At 37.6% G+C, this 14,715-nt stretch overlaps 1 protein-coding gene across 3 annotated transcripts in view; it reads left to right on the top strand.

The window, feature by feature from the left end:
* Positions 1-14,715, top strand: part of KIDINS220 (kinase D interacting substrate 220) — an 85,529-nt gene that overhangs the window by 32,679 nt on the left and 38,135 nt on the right. For all 3 annotated transcript variants that reach the window (XM_086631392.1, XM_086631391.1, XM_086631390.1), the window contains exons 18-22: positions 1,019-1,159; positions 1,809-2,052; positions 3,024-3,112; positions 4,101-4,245; positions 8,160-8,322. In XM_086631392.1, the coding sequence (XP_086487518.1) occupies positions 1,019-1,159; positions 1,809-2,052; positions 3,024-3,112; positions 4,101-4,245; positions 8,160-8,322 (782 nt within the window). The remainder of the gene's footprint in view (positions 1-1,018; positions 1,160-1,808; positions 2,053-3,023; positions 3,113-4,100; positions 4,246-8,159; positions 8,323-14,715) is intronic.

Raw genomic sequence — 14,715 nt, 5'->3', positions numbered from 1 at the left:
TATTCTAAAGGTGAAAAATCAAGCTTAACTTTGACAGTCTGCAAGAGTTCTTTACTAAGGAAGGAATGATAGCACTGAAAGAACATCCCAAAACAGTGCACATATTTCATGAAAAATGATAGAAAATACTATTGTTTCACTGGGCTCTATCTAAACTGGTACAAAATGTACCAATCAGGCTGTCATTGAATATCCTGTATGCTCCTATTTGAGTCATGATGGGTACCTCTGTAGATTACAGCTAATATATTGTGTAAAAATATGCAACATATATTCTTCTTCTGTAGCACGGATGACCTGATCTGTGCCTTGCTACTGTGTTTCTTGATGGTTGTTTTTTGAGTGGTGCGTATCTGGCGTAACTTCAGCCATTTTGGAGTTAGGTTCACCCTTTTATTCGAAGGAGAGAAGTGGATATTTCCAGAAAGTTACTCATATGACTTATGTCATCTTAATGTGCGCATTCAAGATTAATCTAGTGATGAATAAATCAGATTTTAGGGCAGGTGAATTCCACCTTTATTTCTATATTAAGGGTAGTTGTTAAATGTGTAACTTAATTTTGGAAAATTTAAAAAAATCTTCAGGTTGCAAATCCTCAAAGACAAATGACTGAGCATTAGAGTAATAACATAATTTGCTTGACTGGCAGGTGGATAGAAAATTTTAGTGTACATTTTATGCATAGCAGTTTTTGAGGATTAGCTGAAGCTACAAATACTCTTTTGTTTACTCTCGAAATGCTGATTTACAGTGCAAAATATTACTTGCTTTTTAAATAACATTGTAATAGAATTTACGTAAGGATCGTTTCTTATGTTTTTGTGCAAATAGGAAATTAAAATTTTGGAAGTGGCATTTTGGAACTTTCACTTTGGGTATTGATAAGTGTTAATTTTTCTAATCTTATTGAAGTATTTTTGGGATAAGTAGCATCTGCAAATGGAATGTTATGCATTTTTGTGAGTTTTAAGTATCACTGAGATGTCTTTTCCTTCTTTGCTTTTTATTTTCATAGGTTTTGAAATGTGAAGTGGAGCTCATGGCCAAAATGGCAAAAACCATTGACAGCTTCACTCAGAATCAGACACGGCTTGTTGTAATTATTGATGGATTGGATGCTTGTGAGCAGGACAAAGTTTTACAGATGCTTGATACTGTGAGTTGGATCATTTTGTAAATGTGATCTCTGGATCATCTGGATGATCTCTTCCATGGATGAGCTCAGATACATACAGTTACTGTATATTTTCTCTAGAAATTTTCTGTAGAGCTTTTCTGTGTGTACAGAGTCTGTGTGTTGTGGTCTTTTGACGTTTGTGTACATTGGCATAACTGTAATACTAAGAGCAATGGGTTTTAGAAGTTGAAAATTAAATCCCAGTGGGACTGTGCATGTTAATACTTGTGAAAAGTATTGCAATAATCGGATGTAAATTATTGAAAATTAATATCCTGTTGAAACAAACTTACAATGTTTGGAGAGTTTTTCTTACTTTTGAAGTGCTTTAGGTGGAAAATAATTAAGTGCTAAGTATCATGGGAGGCAGGACATGACTGCACGATACCTTCTTAGCGATGCCTTCCGCTGTAACTACTGCTGCTCATTTGTCAAGTATGCTTATTTCTAATAGTGGATAAGCACATTAGATATCTCATATTGAAGAACATGACATCTCTATACATCTCTTGTCCTCTCAAGTTTATAACTTGAACAGAGCGAATATAAAATATGAAGTCAGATGTTCAAATGATCCACAGTTGCTATTAATTGTTATTAACAAGGTGTACTGTCTACTTTTTTACAGGTGCGAGTCTTGTTTTCAAAAGGCCCGTTTATTGCTATTTTTGCAAGTGACCCACACATTATTATAAAGGCTATTAACCAGAATCTCAACAGTGTTCTACGTGATTCAAACATAAATGGACATGATTACATGCGAAACATAGTCCATTTGCCCGTTTTTCTGAATAGCCGAGGGCTTAGTAATGCAAAAAAAATGATGGTAGCTTCGACAACCAATGGGGATATTCCTTATACAGATAATGCAGGTAAGATAATGCAGGAGGATGATGTGAAAGTTACAAAACCAGTGTTCCAAAAATCTAGTTTTTGGAACAAATTATTTAAATAATTGGCAGGTCATTAGTATTATTTTATAGATCAGTCAGGTCATACAATCATAGAATAGTTTGGGTTAGAAGGGACCTTAAAGATCATCTAGTTCCAACCCCCCTGCCATGGGCCTGGACACCTTCCACTAGATCAGGTCGCACAAAGCCTCATCCAACTTGGCCTTGAACACTTCCAGGGATGGGACAGCCACAGCCTCTCTGGGCAACCTGTTCCAGCGCCCCACCACCCTCAGAGTGAAAAATTTCTTCCGTGTATCTAATGGAAATCTCCCCTCTTTCATTATAAATCCATTGCCCCTTGTCCTATCACTACATGTCCTTGTAAAAAGTCCCTCTCCAGCTTTCCTGTAGGCCCCCCTTAAGAACTGAAATGTCGCAATAAGATCACCCGGGAGCCTTCTCTTCTCCAGGCTGAACAGCCTCAACTCTCTCAGCCTGTCTTCACAGCAGAGGTGCTCCAGCCCTTGGATCATCTTCGTGGCCCTCCTCTGAACCCACTCCAGCAGCTTCATGTCCTTCATATGTTGGGGGTGCTAGAGCTGAATGTAGTATTCCAGATGGGGTCGCATGAGAGCAGAGGGGCAGAATCACCTCCCTCGACCTGCTGGCCACACTTCTTTGGATGCAGCCCAAGATACAGTTGGCTTTCTGGGCTGCAAGCACACATTGCTGGCTCATGTTGAGCTTCTCATCCACCAGCACTCCCAAGTCCTTTTCCTCGGGGCTGCTCTCGATCCATTCTCCACCCAGCCTGTACTTGTGCTTGGGATTGCCCCAACCCACTTGCAGGACCTTGCACATGGCCTTGGTGAACTTCATGAGATTCGCGTGGGCCCATGATGTATATGAATGGAGAAAATGCCTGCCTTTTGTTTTCCTTTCCATAGGATTGCATGAAGAGATTGACAGGAGAGTTTCTCAGAACAGCCTTGGAGACATGGCCAAGATTGGTAGCAAAACTGCTCTCAATAGGCGGGTGAGAAAGATTTTTAGACTAAATGGAGATACTGATAATACCATCTTTCTTTTCTGTTATTTTCTTTTTTCTTTCACATTTTAATGATGTCAACTTGGAAGACTTATCAAAACATTCTTATGAAATTAATATAGATGATCCATGTAGGAAAAGTACGTTCTTAAATCAGTGGACTGATGCTCTGTCAAAGAGGAAAAAGTTTGCTTGCTCACCAAGGTATTCTTTTCACAAATACTTAAATTCAGCTCTCAGTGAATGCCGAGATGATACAGCATGGTGGTAGTAGCTATCATCTATGATGTATGTATATTTTGGATTTTAGTGTATAAGCCCGGCAACACTTGATCATAGGATGTTGCAACAAGGGGCAGTAATAGAGCAAATCAAGGAATTTACAATATTGTAGTACTAGATTTGTACTGCAAGGTCCACCACACTTTCTTTCCTGCTTTCTGTTCTGTTTTCCCATCTTTATGTAAAATCAGAAAGTGATTGAATAAAAGGTATCTAGGAAGTAGTGAAAAGCAATGCAGAGTCTGAGTATTGTGAGGTTTTTGATCTGCCATAGGTAGAGACCTGGGGAGTTTTGTAGCAGAGGAATATGATGTTCACTTTAATTTTAAGATGAAATTAATAATTGGATGTCGTTAACTTTTTGTAGAGACAGTAGGAAACGACAATGGCAACACTGAAATTGGTAACTTTTTTACTACATGTCTCACTGTGTCACTCTATTTTGCCCTCTCAGAATTGGAGTGGAAGTAAAATCTCTAACTCTTAGCAGTTCTTGGCTTATATGAAAATCATCTTCAACTGTTACACAGCTAAATCAGAATTAAATTCTGGTAAATAATTAAATTCTGGTCAACGCCAGAGACACATATTCATGTAGTTTCTAAGTTTATAATCAAGTAAAACTGGAGTATTTCAAATACATAAAAGGTTTTGATACTAATTAGTATTCCTTGCTTTTTTATATCATTATCAGGATACTTACCGAAGACGTCAGATGCAACGAACCATTACTCGCCAAATGTCTTTCGATTTGACCAAGCTGTTGGTTACAGAGGATTGGTTCAGTGATATCAGTCCTCAGACCATGAGGAGATTGCTAAATATTGTTTCAGTGACAGGTAAGTGCCGCATGTTTGTGTACAGTAAACAGTATTGTGTTTTGGTTGCTTTTAGTTACATTCAGACTTTTTAGTGTGTAAACTGAAGTCAGTTCATTTGTTGATTTTGAAAGTCCTTCTGGAACAAACTCTTCTAGAGTGCAAACAAAGATTCTAGACTACTGTATGTAGAATTAAAAAATAATTAAATAATACTTGTTTGTTGTTTCATTGACTTCAGTTGGACGCAAATGACTCTACATTTTTAGGAAGTTTTGTATTTTTTAATATTGAAATGGGTGAATAAAATACATTTTTTCAATTTCTTAATACTCTAATGTGATCAAAACTCATAGTGCTGGCATCTCAAAAGGTCAACTGCGAGGCAAAACCAGGTATGTATACTTAAATTTTTGCTATAGATATTTGGAGTCGTTTTGCCCCAAATGATTGTGTAGGGCTGATGAAAGCATTTTATTGCCTGTTTTCCTTCAGCAAAACACAACAGTATCTTTGAGGTTTAAAAACTGGAAACAACTGAAAAAGGACTTATGGAAGTCTAATAAAATCGTGTTTTATGTAGTAAGTGAATGGGAAATTATTAGTTACTGTCTTTTCTATTGCAGACACTAAAAGGTTCTGAATAGCTGTACAGCTAACTCGTTTGGAACAAACAACTTTAGTTACTTTTCACACTGTTTATAATTAAGTGATAACTCTGCAACAGTATCGTATGGATGCAGGGAAGGTTACATGGATTCAGAAATTATTAAATACCTGAAAAGTAAAATTCATCAAGTGCTAATAGAAAGCAAGCAATGAACCACAAATCACCAGGGGCTGGAATAACAAGAGAGGATATTAATTTTCCCCAGATTCTGAAGCTTTTACACAAGCATTTGCTGTTGTACAGTATGAGGTTTCTGGTCAACTTGGACCTTTACTCAGAATTGACTTGATCTTTAACAAAAAAAAAATACCCTGGCAAAAGCTTGAGCTTAATTTCAGTATCCTTAACTCATTTTTGTATTGATGTCAAAGATAATACCAGCGTTTTCAAAAGGATCAAATTTCATGTTTATGATTAGAATGTGGATCCTTGTAGAAAGCTGCCATTATTCACCAGATGCTAGTGAAAAATTTTTTTATTGTGAGGGTGGCTAAGCACTGAAACAGGTTACCCAAGGACATTATAGTTTTCATCCCTGGAAATATTTGGAAGCCATCTGGCCACAGCACTGGACAGCTGGCTTTAGGTGGTCCTGCTTGGACCAGATGACCTCCAGAGGTCTCTTCCAACCTCAAGCATTCCATAATTCTGTGGAACAAATAATATTAACAGTTTCTAGGACTAACTGGAAAATGTAAGGGATTCACAGATATGTCAAATGTATTGTCTTTAGAACTATTTATCATGCATATATTAAGTTAGGTTCATTAGATAGGATAGGGTGCAAACAGGAAGGTTAATTCAGGAGAACTTCTTGCCACTGGTAAGCAAGGTTATTGGCTCATAAAATAATGAGTAACGTAAAGATTGAAGAAACAGTAAACAGTTGTTCCTCTACCTACAGCTGTCTGCGTTTAGGAAAGGACAAATAGTACTTTTAAAATTTGAAATAGCTAGTTGAAAAAATGCTGCATTTATTATACAGATATTTCTACTTATATTTCTTTTCAGTTCTTTATATCTAGTCTTGCATGCAATTGTAGCTTTCCCATTGACCCATTAGATGTCAGTGGTGTCTTTAAAAAGAAGCGGTGCACCTTTGAGCTCTTCCCTAACAAATTGATCCTAGTTACAGCTTCCTACACTATACTTTAAGGAGAGTCTTGACAGATGACATTACTCCTATTCTCTACAGCTCCTGTGCTGCAGAATTTTTCCTCTGAGTAGAATGGATTACTTGTTTTTATGCCACTTAAGTTCTTTTAATCTGAGTTCCTGGTGTTATGATAAAAGATCTCACTAAATGACAAGTAGCACTACACTGTACAAATTGAATATTACTGTGTTTTGAAGGAAAAGAGTTCTGCTCTTATTTTTTAATTATTTCAACATTGATCAAATTATCACAAGCTCTAGGTTATGTTAATGAAAATATTATCTGTAAAACTACTGATTTCAATAAACCTAATAAAATTTGATTGCTAGGAAGAGTGCAGTACAATTCTACCAATAATACTAGCAATAAAAGATTATGTTAAATGACCTTTATCATTTCTAGAAATATGGCCTGTGTCTTTCTACAATAACATTTAATGCTTATGTAAAAAATCTTATTAGTTTTCTAATGAGAGCTGGATCACTTGACAGGGAGAATTTTAGGAAGAAAACTTTCACAGATATAGAAATACCACAGTTGCTTGCAGACTTATCAAGCATGGGTTCAACAAATTTGGCATTAAGTTCTGTGTTCAGGTGATTGTGGCCATATTGCCCGCACTGGGTGCAGTTCAGAAGTAGACCCGTCTGTACTGCACAGCACATAACTGGAGCTGAGAAACCTGCTGCAAACATCTTAGGTCTCACTTAGGGTGTTTGCTTTACCAGTAGATTCACAGAGTAATAATACAGGCCAAAACTGAACTGATTCCTGCTGATGCATTTGATTGCAGAAACCTGCTACAGTAGTATCAGTGCTGCATCTGCTGCCCAACTTTACATTGCATTTGGGAATACTTATTTCTGGCATATCACAAGTAGGTGGAACTGGTTCAGGTCTGGTACAGTGCTGAGGTGATCGTCTCAGTAGGAAATACGATACACGACACAGTTGTATGTCTTTGAGCTGAGGTTCAGCTCTGTCAAACCAACAGAGGGGTTGGCTGTCTCTGCAGTTCCATTCCCAGTGCTTGCATAGTTTGGATTGTCCTTATTTACCTCCGCTCAGGTTATGGAGAATTAAATGTAAATGTTGTTCTAAATTAAATAGAATAACCCTTGGCTTATTTTCTATTCCATTAACTGAATGCTAGTATAATTAATAGAAGAGTGTTAATATGTCATTTTCCCCATTTTCCCCTGCTTTTTCCCTTTTTTAGTGATCATTCATATGTGATAACAGTCTTAAGACTCTGAGCTAATATTTTAAATAAATACGCAGACTTTTAGCATTGTCATTACAATTTGTAGCATGAAATACCTGATTTTGGCAAATTGTAGTCCAGATGTAAAAGCATAGCAAAATCACAAACTGTTAGTTGTTAAAAAACAAAACAAAACAAAAAAAAAACAACCCTGCAAAAACATTTTAGTGTACTATAATCTGTGGTTATATATGATGATTTCATGGACAGTTTCATTAGCAGAGCCTTCAGGCTGTAAGTTATACATTGTCACTAATATTAGTAGTACAATTCTAGAAAACTTGCTAAAATCTGAAATGCATGAACTATAGCATTAACTTCACTTGTAATTGGTACCTTGCCTTATTAACTTAAAACAGTCTTTTGTTTATAGCTTTCAGTTTTTCTTTATTGGCTGTTGAAGACAGCAGTTGTATGCTTAACTTGTTTTGACCATATTTCGTGTGCCAGTGCACAGAAGATCTTTCATAGTATGAGCATGATTTTTGTGTTTAGATTGAGAAATCAATGTTGTGTGAAATTCTCTATTAAGTTTTGTTAAAGTAACTTAAGATTTGCCTGTAACAGGATGGTAGTAATTAGCGTTTAACCTGGAGCTGAAGTTGACAGTTTTTATTAGAGTCTCATGTTCTGACTAGTATTTGCATGAGTTTTTATTAGGTTGTCAGATGATATTTTTAAATGCGACTTGAGATGATTTTGAACTTACTGAACTAAAGTTATACCACAAAGTTCACAGATCAGGTTAAAGGACTTATCTTTTTTCCCCTCAAAGTAACAGCTATGTATCTTTCAGAAGAGAAAAAAAATCCCTGTGTTTCTTCCCTCCTTCCCTGTTATATTAGGTCGTTTATTGAGAGCTAATCAGATCACATTTAATTGGGATAGACTGGCTAGCTGGATCAATCTCACAGAGCAGTGGCCATATAGAACATCATGGCTCATACTGCATCTTGAAGAGACTGAAGGTGTTCCGGATCAACTGACTTTAAAAACCATCTATGAGAGGTAGGTGTTGTTCTGGTAACAGTATGCACTTTCAGTGATTAAAATAGTAATCATTAATGATGAATAACATGACTTCGGAACAGCTGTCAAATTGTCTTCTAAAATTCCCACAATTTTACTCTCTTCTGTTAACTTTTGGAAACTTTTAAATTACTTTCATTGCTATTTAATGCACCACGTACGAATGTGTACTTTGTATTAAAAACACAGATAATTATACTGGAATAACTTCACAGATAGCTAGCTGTACTTCTGTCTCTTGATATAATTTTAATCTCTACCTTGACCAAGCTAGAAGTTGTTTTTTTCCCCCCTAGTTAGAAATCTGAACTAAGCTCTGCAGCGACTGCCTTTACTGGTAAAGATCTCTGAAGATTTGGTGCTTAGCAAGTGTGCTTGAGGCTATGGCAGTGCTTTGTGCTGTGTTTAAGGAGTATGAAAGTAAAGCATGACTTTCTCCATTGCTGACACAAGTTGCTGTCCAACAGACCTGTCTAGGTATTGCAACTGAGGGCAAATGGTCCATGTGTTGCCAGTGAACATGCCTCTCCAGAACCTGGCTGCTTGGAAGAAAGGACTTGTGGATTGTGACAAGTGACCTGATGACAGTGGGAGGAATGTAATAGAAAGAACATGACTAGAAGTTGGTCCTATGGGGAAAAAAAGCAGAATCTGAGAATGAAAATCAGTGACAGGAAGAGTTTGACTTGTGTAAGAAATAACTGAGATCAAATGTAAAGAACAGCTGAAGGAAAGAGGCAAGACTGGGACTGATTGAACAAGTTGCCAGAAAATCTAGAGCCTTTTCAGGATCCAGGGAAAGAATGGAGAGAAGAATGAACTTGGACAGCAAATTTTGGGAAGGTGCCCCGCACTAAGAGTCAAGGAATGGGAGAAGATGAACTAGATGAGGGTCTGGGATGGGCTGGAAGTGGCTGAAGTGTTGAGAATGGAATTAGAATTGATTGGGAAAGATGACAAGTGGGTTGTATTAGGAAAGCAAAGTTGAAATGGGGTTAAGGTCTGAACAGAGAGAACCCAGAAGGTAGAGGGATGAGGGTGGACTGGGCATGACGAGGCTGAGGTTTGAAGATAGACATGTCTAAGAGGGCAAGTAGTAGACTGGAGTGGCTTCAAGTTGGGAGGTTGTTGCTGAAATACCAGACTCTAAAGGAAAATAAGTGCATGATTAGGAAACACTTTCCTCTAGAGAATGGATCCAGTTTCTGAGTTTTGCATTTGTTCTGTGAGTGTAAGATACCTGTGAAATTATAGGTAAAGTAATGGGAATCCACCTCTCAATTGTGGGTTCACACAGGTAGTGCCACAAATGTTTATGTGATCAGAATCATCAGGGATTCCCTCTGCTGTCGTGCTTTCCAGTACTCTTGCTGTAGTTATTTCTAACTTAGCTTTATTTAGATTTACTGCATGGCATGTTTCATAATTTTATATCTTCAGTATTTATCCAACAAACTCATTACAGTTGTTTGTTCATTAGCATAGACAGTAATAAATCGCTTTGGAATGATCAAAGTTCAAAGCTATCTTCAAGACATAACTCTTTTATGTTTTCTGATAAACAAAGAAGGTATTAAAGACCTGAATTGTTCTCGTAAATAAGTACTAGTAATTCCAGTATAAACTAACGTTAAATCTGTAGTAAAGCAGTGTAAGGAGAAGGAAAGGACAGTCACAACTGAATATAAATGAATTATTTAGGTTCTGGATTATTTGTTGTTAGTACAGACACTTGAGCTGTTGACATTCAGTGCCAACTGGAGTGTGTCAGTTTATTAGTTCAGGTGTGGAGGAGATTCATGACTCCTGCGGTGCTGTTTTGCCTCTTGCTATGCAGGTTGTGTTTGGAAGTAATATAGCCTCTTGAGTAGAGTGCTAATTAATAATTGACAGTTATAAACATATAAATACATTTATAGTGTATAAAACCAGGACCTGTAATGTGAAGAAACAGTGAAGAACCCTGTACGATGTATTGGGAAAGGGAAGGTGGTCATCTTTTAAGTAAAGCTGTCTGAATTCTACATGCAATACCAGGAAGAAAGGGAAAAGGAAAAGATGATCAACATTCAAGATTCTCTCTTTAGCAAAAAATACCAACAGGATTGCTTGATATGAAAATGATAAAGCTACAAGACTGAGTTTATTTGGCTACTTAACCATTTTAAAAAAAAGTTCATAATAATAACAACATTGCCGCATGCTCAGGAAGAGAGTTGATGTCTCTCTCAGCCACTTCTGTTGAACCTCTGTAAGGAACGAAATGTGTAACTCTACTGATGTAGTGACAAAGCTGAGATCTCGTCTGTCTGGTCATTTGGGTGATCGTCTTTACCGTATGCTGAATATGAAAAGGTCTGTGAACTCTTCTGTGGGATTATCTAATGCCCTAAAAATTCCGTTTTATCCAAAATAATCCCTTTTGTGTCATTAGTATTCTTTTTATCTACAACTGTTTGAAGTCACTTGGCTTGAATATCTGTTTCTGTGTCAGTTCAAAGTAGAGTATTTACTTTAGTTCTTCTTTTAAAACTTCAATCTCTGTTTTCTAAAGTTTTCTAGTTTATAAAGCAGCTTTTCCATTTGGAGTCTCATAAATAGATATCAGATTTTGATACTTTTATAGCTTCTGTTCCTGTACTGAGTTTCTGTTACTTCCCTGCCTTTTATTCTGCAAGGATTTTTTTATTTTAATTTTAATTTTTTTTTTTTGGTACTTTAGAACATGAGCAAGAATAGAATTTTCCTAGTATTGCATAGTTTGTGTCAAACTACTTCTTCTTGTGACGGTGCAAATTCTTCTTTGGTTTTGCTGTGTTTCTGAACTCTAAGTGTGTGGGGAGAGGGGTCTGCCTGGACATCACCCTTGGATGAAAGGAATCTTGTAGACTCTGTGTTAAGTGTAGGAGTTCCACACTCGATCGCATTCTCCATGTAAGGAGAATGCTTTGATACTATAGTAACTTCTCCAGCTTTTAAAATACCACGTGTTGAAAGGCTTGTGAATCCCCAGGATTCCCTTGCGGTGAGCGCTCCCCGTTGCCTTGTTCCTGGCCACTGAGTGCAGGCAGGGATTGACGCAGCGGATCCCCCTGTTACCGGTGCCTTTGGCTGAAGAGCTGTGGTGAATAACTGCGTGTGCGGGGAGGGTGTGACGGGCGGTAATGAAACCTGTGCTGTCTTACTGCCGTGCAGAGCTCTGGAGGCGGACTCCAGCCCACTCCCTGCCGCCAGCACAGCTGGCGCCACAGGAGTGGTCCGTGTGTGCGGTGGGGCGGGGTGACGCGCTACCCAACACGGCTCTGACGGCGGCCTTGGCGTCGACGTGTTCTGCGCTCGTGTGTAATGGCGACCATCTTTGTCACTAGGCGCCTTCTCTTCTCTGTGTTTCAAAGAATAAGCAATGCTTTCACAGAATACCAGAAGTGTAGTAAAAGAGAAAGAGTCAAGAAGTAGAGCGTTAAGAAATGAAAGAATAAAAATAGCCTGCCATTAATTCTCCCCTGTGTATGCATTATGATATATGATTTATATCAGCGTATGCTATTTTGCCCTCATAAGATTCCTATCTTGTAATTTCCAGAATTTGTTTTTACAAACTGTATAGACATGCAGTTGAATAAAGGGGAGGGCTATTTTCTGTCACGTATCAGCCATACCTCAGTTGTAGTTGAAAAGAATGCAATAGGAAAACTAAACTAAAACAACTGAAAGCTGCTCTGGAACATAGAGTGTGTGTGATGCTGGACTAGTCACCTCTATCGTACCGTTCACTTGGACAGTATTTATGCCTCTGTTGGGAGGTGGTCTACAGCTTATGGTTCTGTAGGCTGATGTTAGTAAGTGCTCAGTGTTTGGAGCTATATCTGAAGCTAGTGGGAGCTCAGCTTTCAGTAGGTGGAGTACTCTGAAAAAAACTACACCTCAATTTGGTTGCTAAATAAATACGCTTATATCTCTGTGCTTCAAATTGTTATTTAAAAAAAATCCAACAAATATATTCTTATTGTGAAGGATTCATGCAGAAAGTAAATTTACAGTTCCTTGTCTATAGATACTATGATGAATATGGAAGACTATATTGATAAGTGCGATGCCACTTCTGTCAAGAGTAGTATATCTTTACTGTATCATTCTATGCAGAGATGGGAGAACCTATAGAATGTTACATTGGCATCATTTTGCCAGGGTCTTAAAAAAAAAAACAAAATTAGGCTTCAGTTTGTGGCACAGGCACACCTCTGTGAACAGTCTTTATGGATTGAAGTCACTTAGACTTCTCTCTTAGTAACAGGTGGAGGCACTATGTTGTAACTCTTTTGTAGAGAGGAACAAGCCCATGCTTTGTAATTGTGTCAAGTTTTGAAAATAAAAAAAAAATACTGAGTCTACTTTGTTGACTTTCAGTCCAGATTCTGGACACTCCCATTCTCTCACTTCCAGCCTTTCTTTGCTGGTCTGGATCTTTGCTTGGTTTAGCTTTCCATTTGGTATATTTATTAGTACCAGTATTTACTGCTTTGGGTTTATGTGTTGCCTTTTCAAGTCATCTCTCTTCATCAGGATTTTCATGCAGTGTCTCTCCTTGCCAGGTTAAGCTCCTAATTCTGATGTCTTGTCTATTGTGTTCTCCTCCCCCTTTTATGTTTAGATTGTTCTGTGGTCAAGCCCACTATAGTCGTTAACCGCCTCTCCACCCCAGTCTACTTTAATTATTTTTACCATTTTATTTATAATTGTGACATACAGTTAATATTCCTCTATCTTTATGTTGTGCTGCGTTCTCCTCCATGTTGCTCTAAAGAGTCTTCCTAATGTCAGTTTTGTGTAATGGCAAAACAGCTTGCAGAAGTTGCAAAAAGCAAATTTTTAAAACCCCGAAGAGCAATAAATACATGGACTTTCTGTAAATGAACTTGTAAGAGAATTAAGTTGTCAGATTAAAGCAAGTTTCTGCTGAATGTTTGCAACTGATACTTCTCAGACTTGTAAATTAGCCAGCTATGGGAACGTGCTCTCTTGTGAAGGCTAAATGAAACATCCATGACACCAGAATAGATGTCAGTGCCAGATCTGAATAAATGATATATTGGGAAAAGTCACTGTGGCTTTTGCAGAGAGAAGATATGTTTCAAGAAACTGAATTCTTGACAGAGTCAATGAACATGTGAAGAAGACTGCAGTATTTTGAAATTTAAGAAATTTTAAGCAAGATCTTGATCTAAGAACGTTTAAATGTATTAAAATTTAAGGTAATAACAGGCAAGATTGCCTCAGGAAAGCAAGAGAAGGAAGCGAAAGATAGGAGTGTCTCATGAGAAACTTGCAGGTAAGGTTTCCAGAGATAATGCCTGTGCCCTTTGACATACCTGTAAATGGTCTGGCAGAGGGAGAAGATGCAATGTGGTGATGTAACCAGGACAACTGTTCCACAGAGGGTTGTGGAAGTAGCTATAAGTAAGTTGCAGATCATAGTCCTTGCGGCTATAGGTATCTTAACGTACTGGGGAAAATAATCTCATCTGTAATCCTGCTAATGTAATAATGGGCTGTAAATCTGCATTGAGGAAAGAAATTCACAAATCTTTGCTGATTTCTCTGAAAAAATATGTTCAACAACAGTCAGAAAATGAAACAGTGTCTTTAGGAGTTACTGGCAAAGCAGTGGAAAGGAGGAAGCTATTGTATTGTACAAATCTGTGATGTATCTAAATTCTAAACACTGTGAGATTCTAGTCATCACTTTTCGAAAGGGTTGTACAAAGTAGAAAAGATATTAAAGAGGATGAGGAGAGCCCTAGTCTCACATCAGATTTTGCTGTGAAAATCATCACTGTCCGATTTCCCATGCAGTGAGGAATCCCAGTTTTGCTTGAATACTTTCTCCTCTCTGTTTTGGATTCTCAAGTCTTTCTCAGTCTGAGACATTTAATTCATTTATTTCTTTTTCCTTAAAGCTTTAGTTTTTAATTTCAGTTTGAAGCTCTGAGTTTTAGTCATCTTACTTTTGTTTCTTGGTATTTTCTACTGCTTAAAGCTGTAGATGGCAGTGATTTGATACTGCTGCCTCACTGATTAAAAATCATGCTGTTAAAGCTGATTGTATGGAAGGGGATGTCTTCTTATTCCCTTTCCTCGTTAAGTTTACCACTAAATGAGGTAATAGTTTTATCTGTTTGTATCCTTCTTCTCATGGCTGAAACCAAAGTCTGCGGCACTTTGTCTATCAGAACACATTCCTAGAAGTCACTAAAGTAATTTCGTAACCTTCTGTTCTGTAGGCCTCTGTCCTGAAATTCAAAGAGGTTAGGGAGAGTTTCTGCATCTGGGAGCTAACCAGTTCTCATCTAGATACAGCAGATTTACCAGTCT

Source organism: Tauraco erythrolophus, chromosome 2 (assembly GCF_009769465.1).
Source record: "Tauraco erythrolophus isolate bTauEry1 chromosome 2, bTauEry1.pri, whole genome shotgun sequence".
Taxonomy (NCBI): Eukaryota; Metazoa; Chordata; class Aves; order Musophagiformes; family Musophagidae; genus Tauraco; species Tauraco erythrolophus.
Note: the sequence above shows the minus strand (reverse complement) of the source record. Positions and strands in the feature narration are given on the sequence as shown.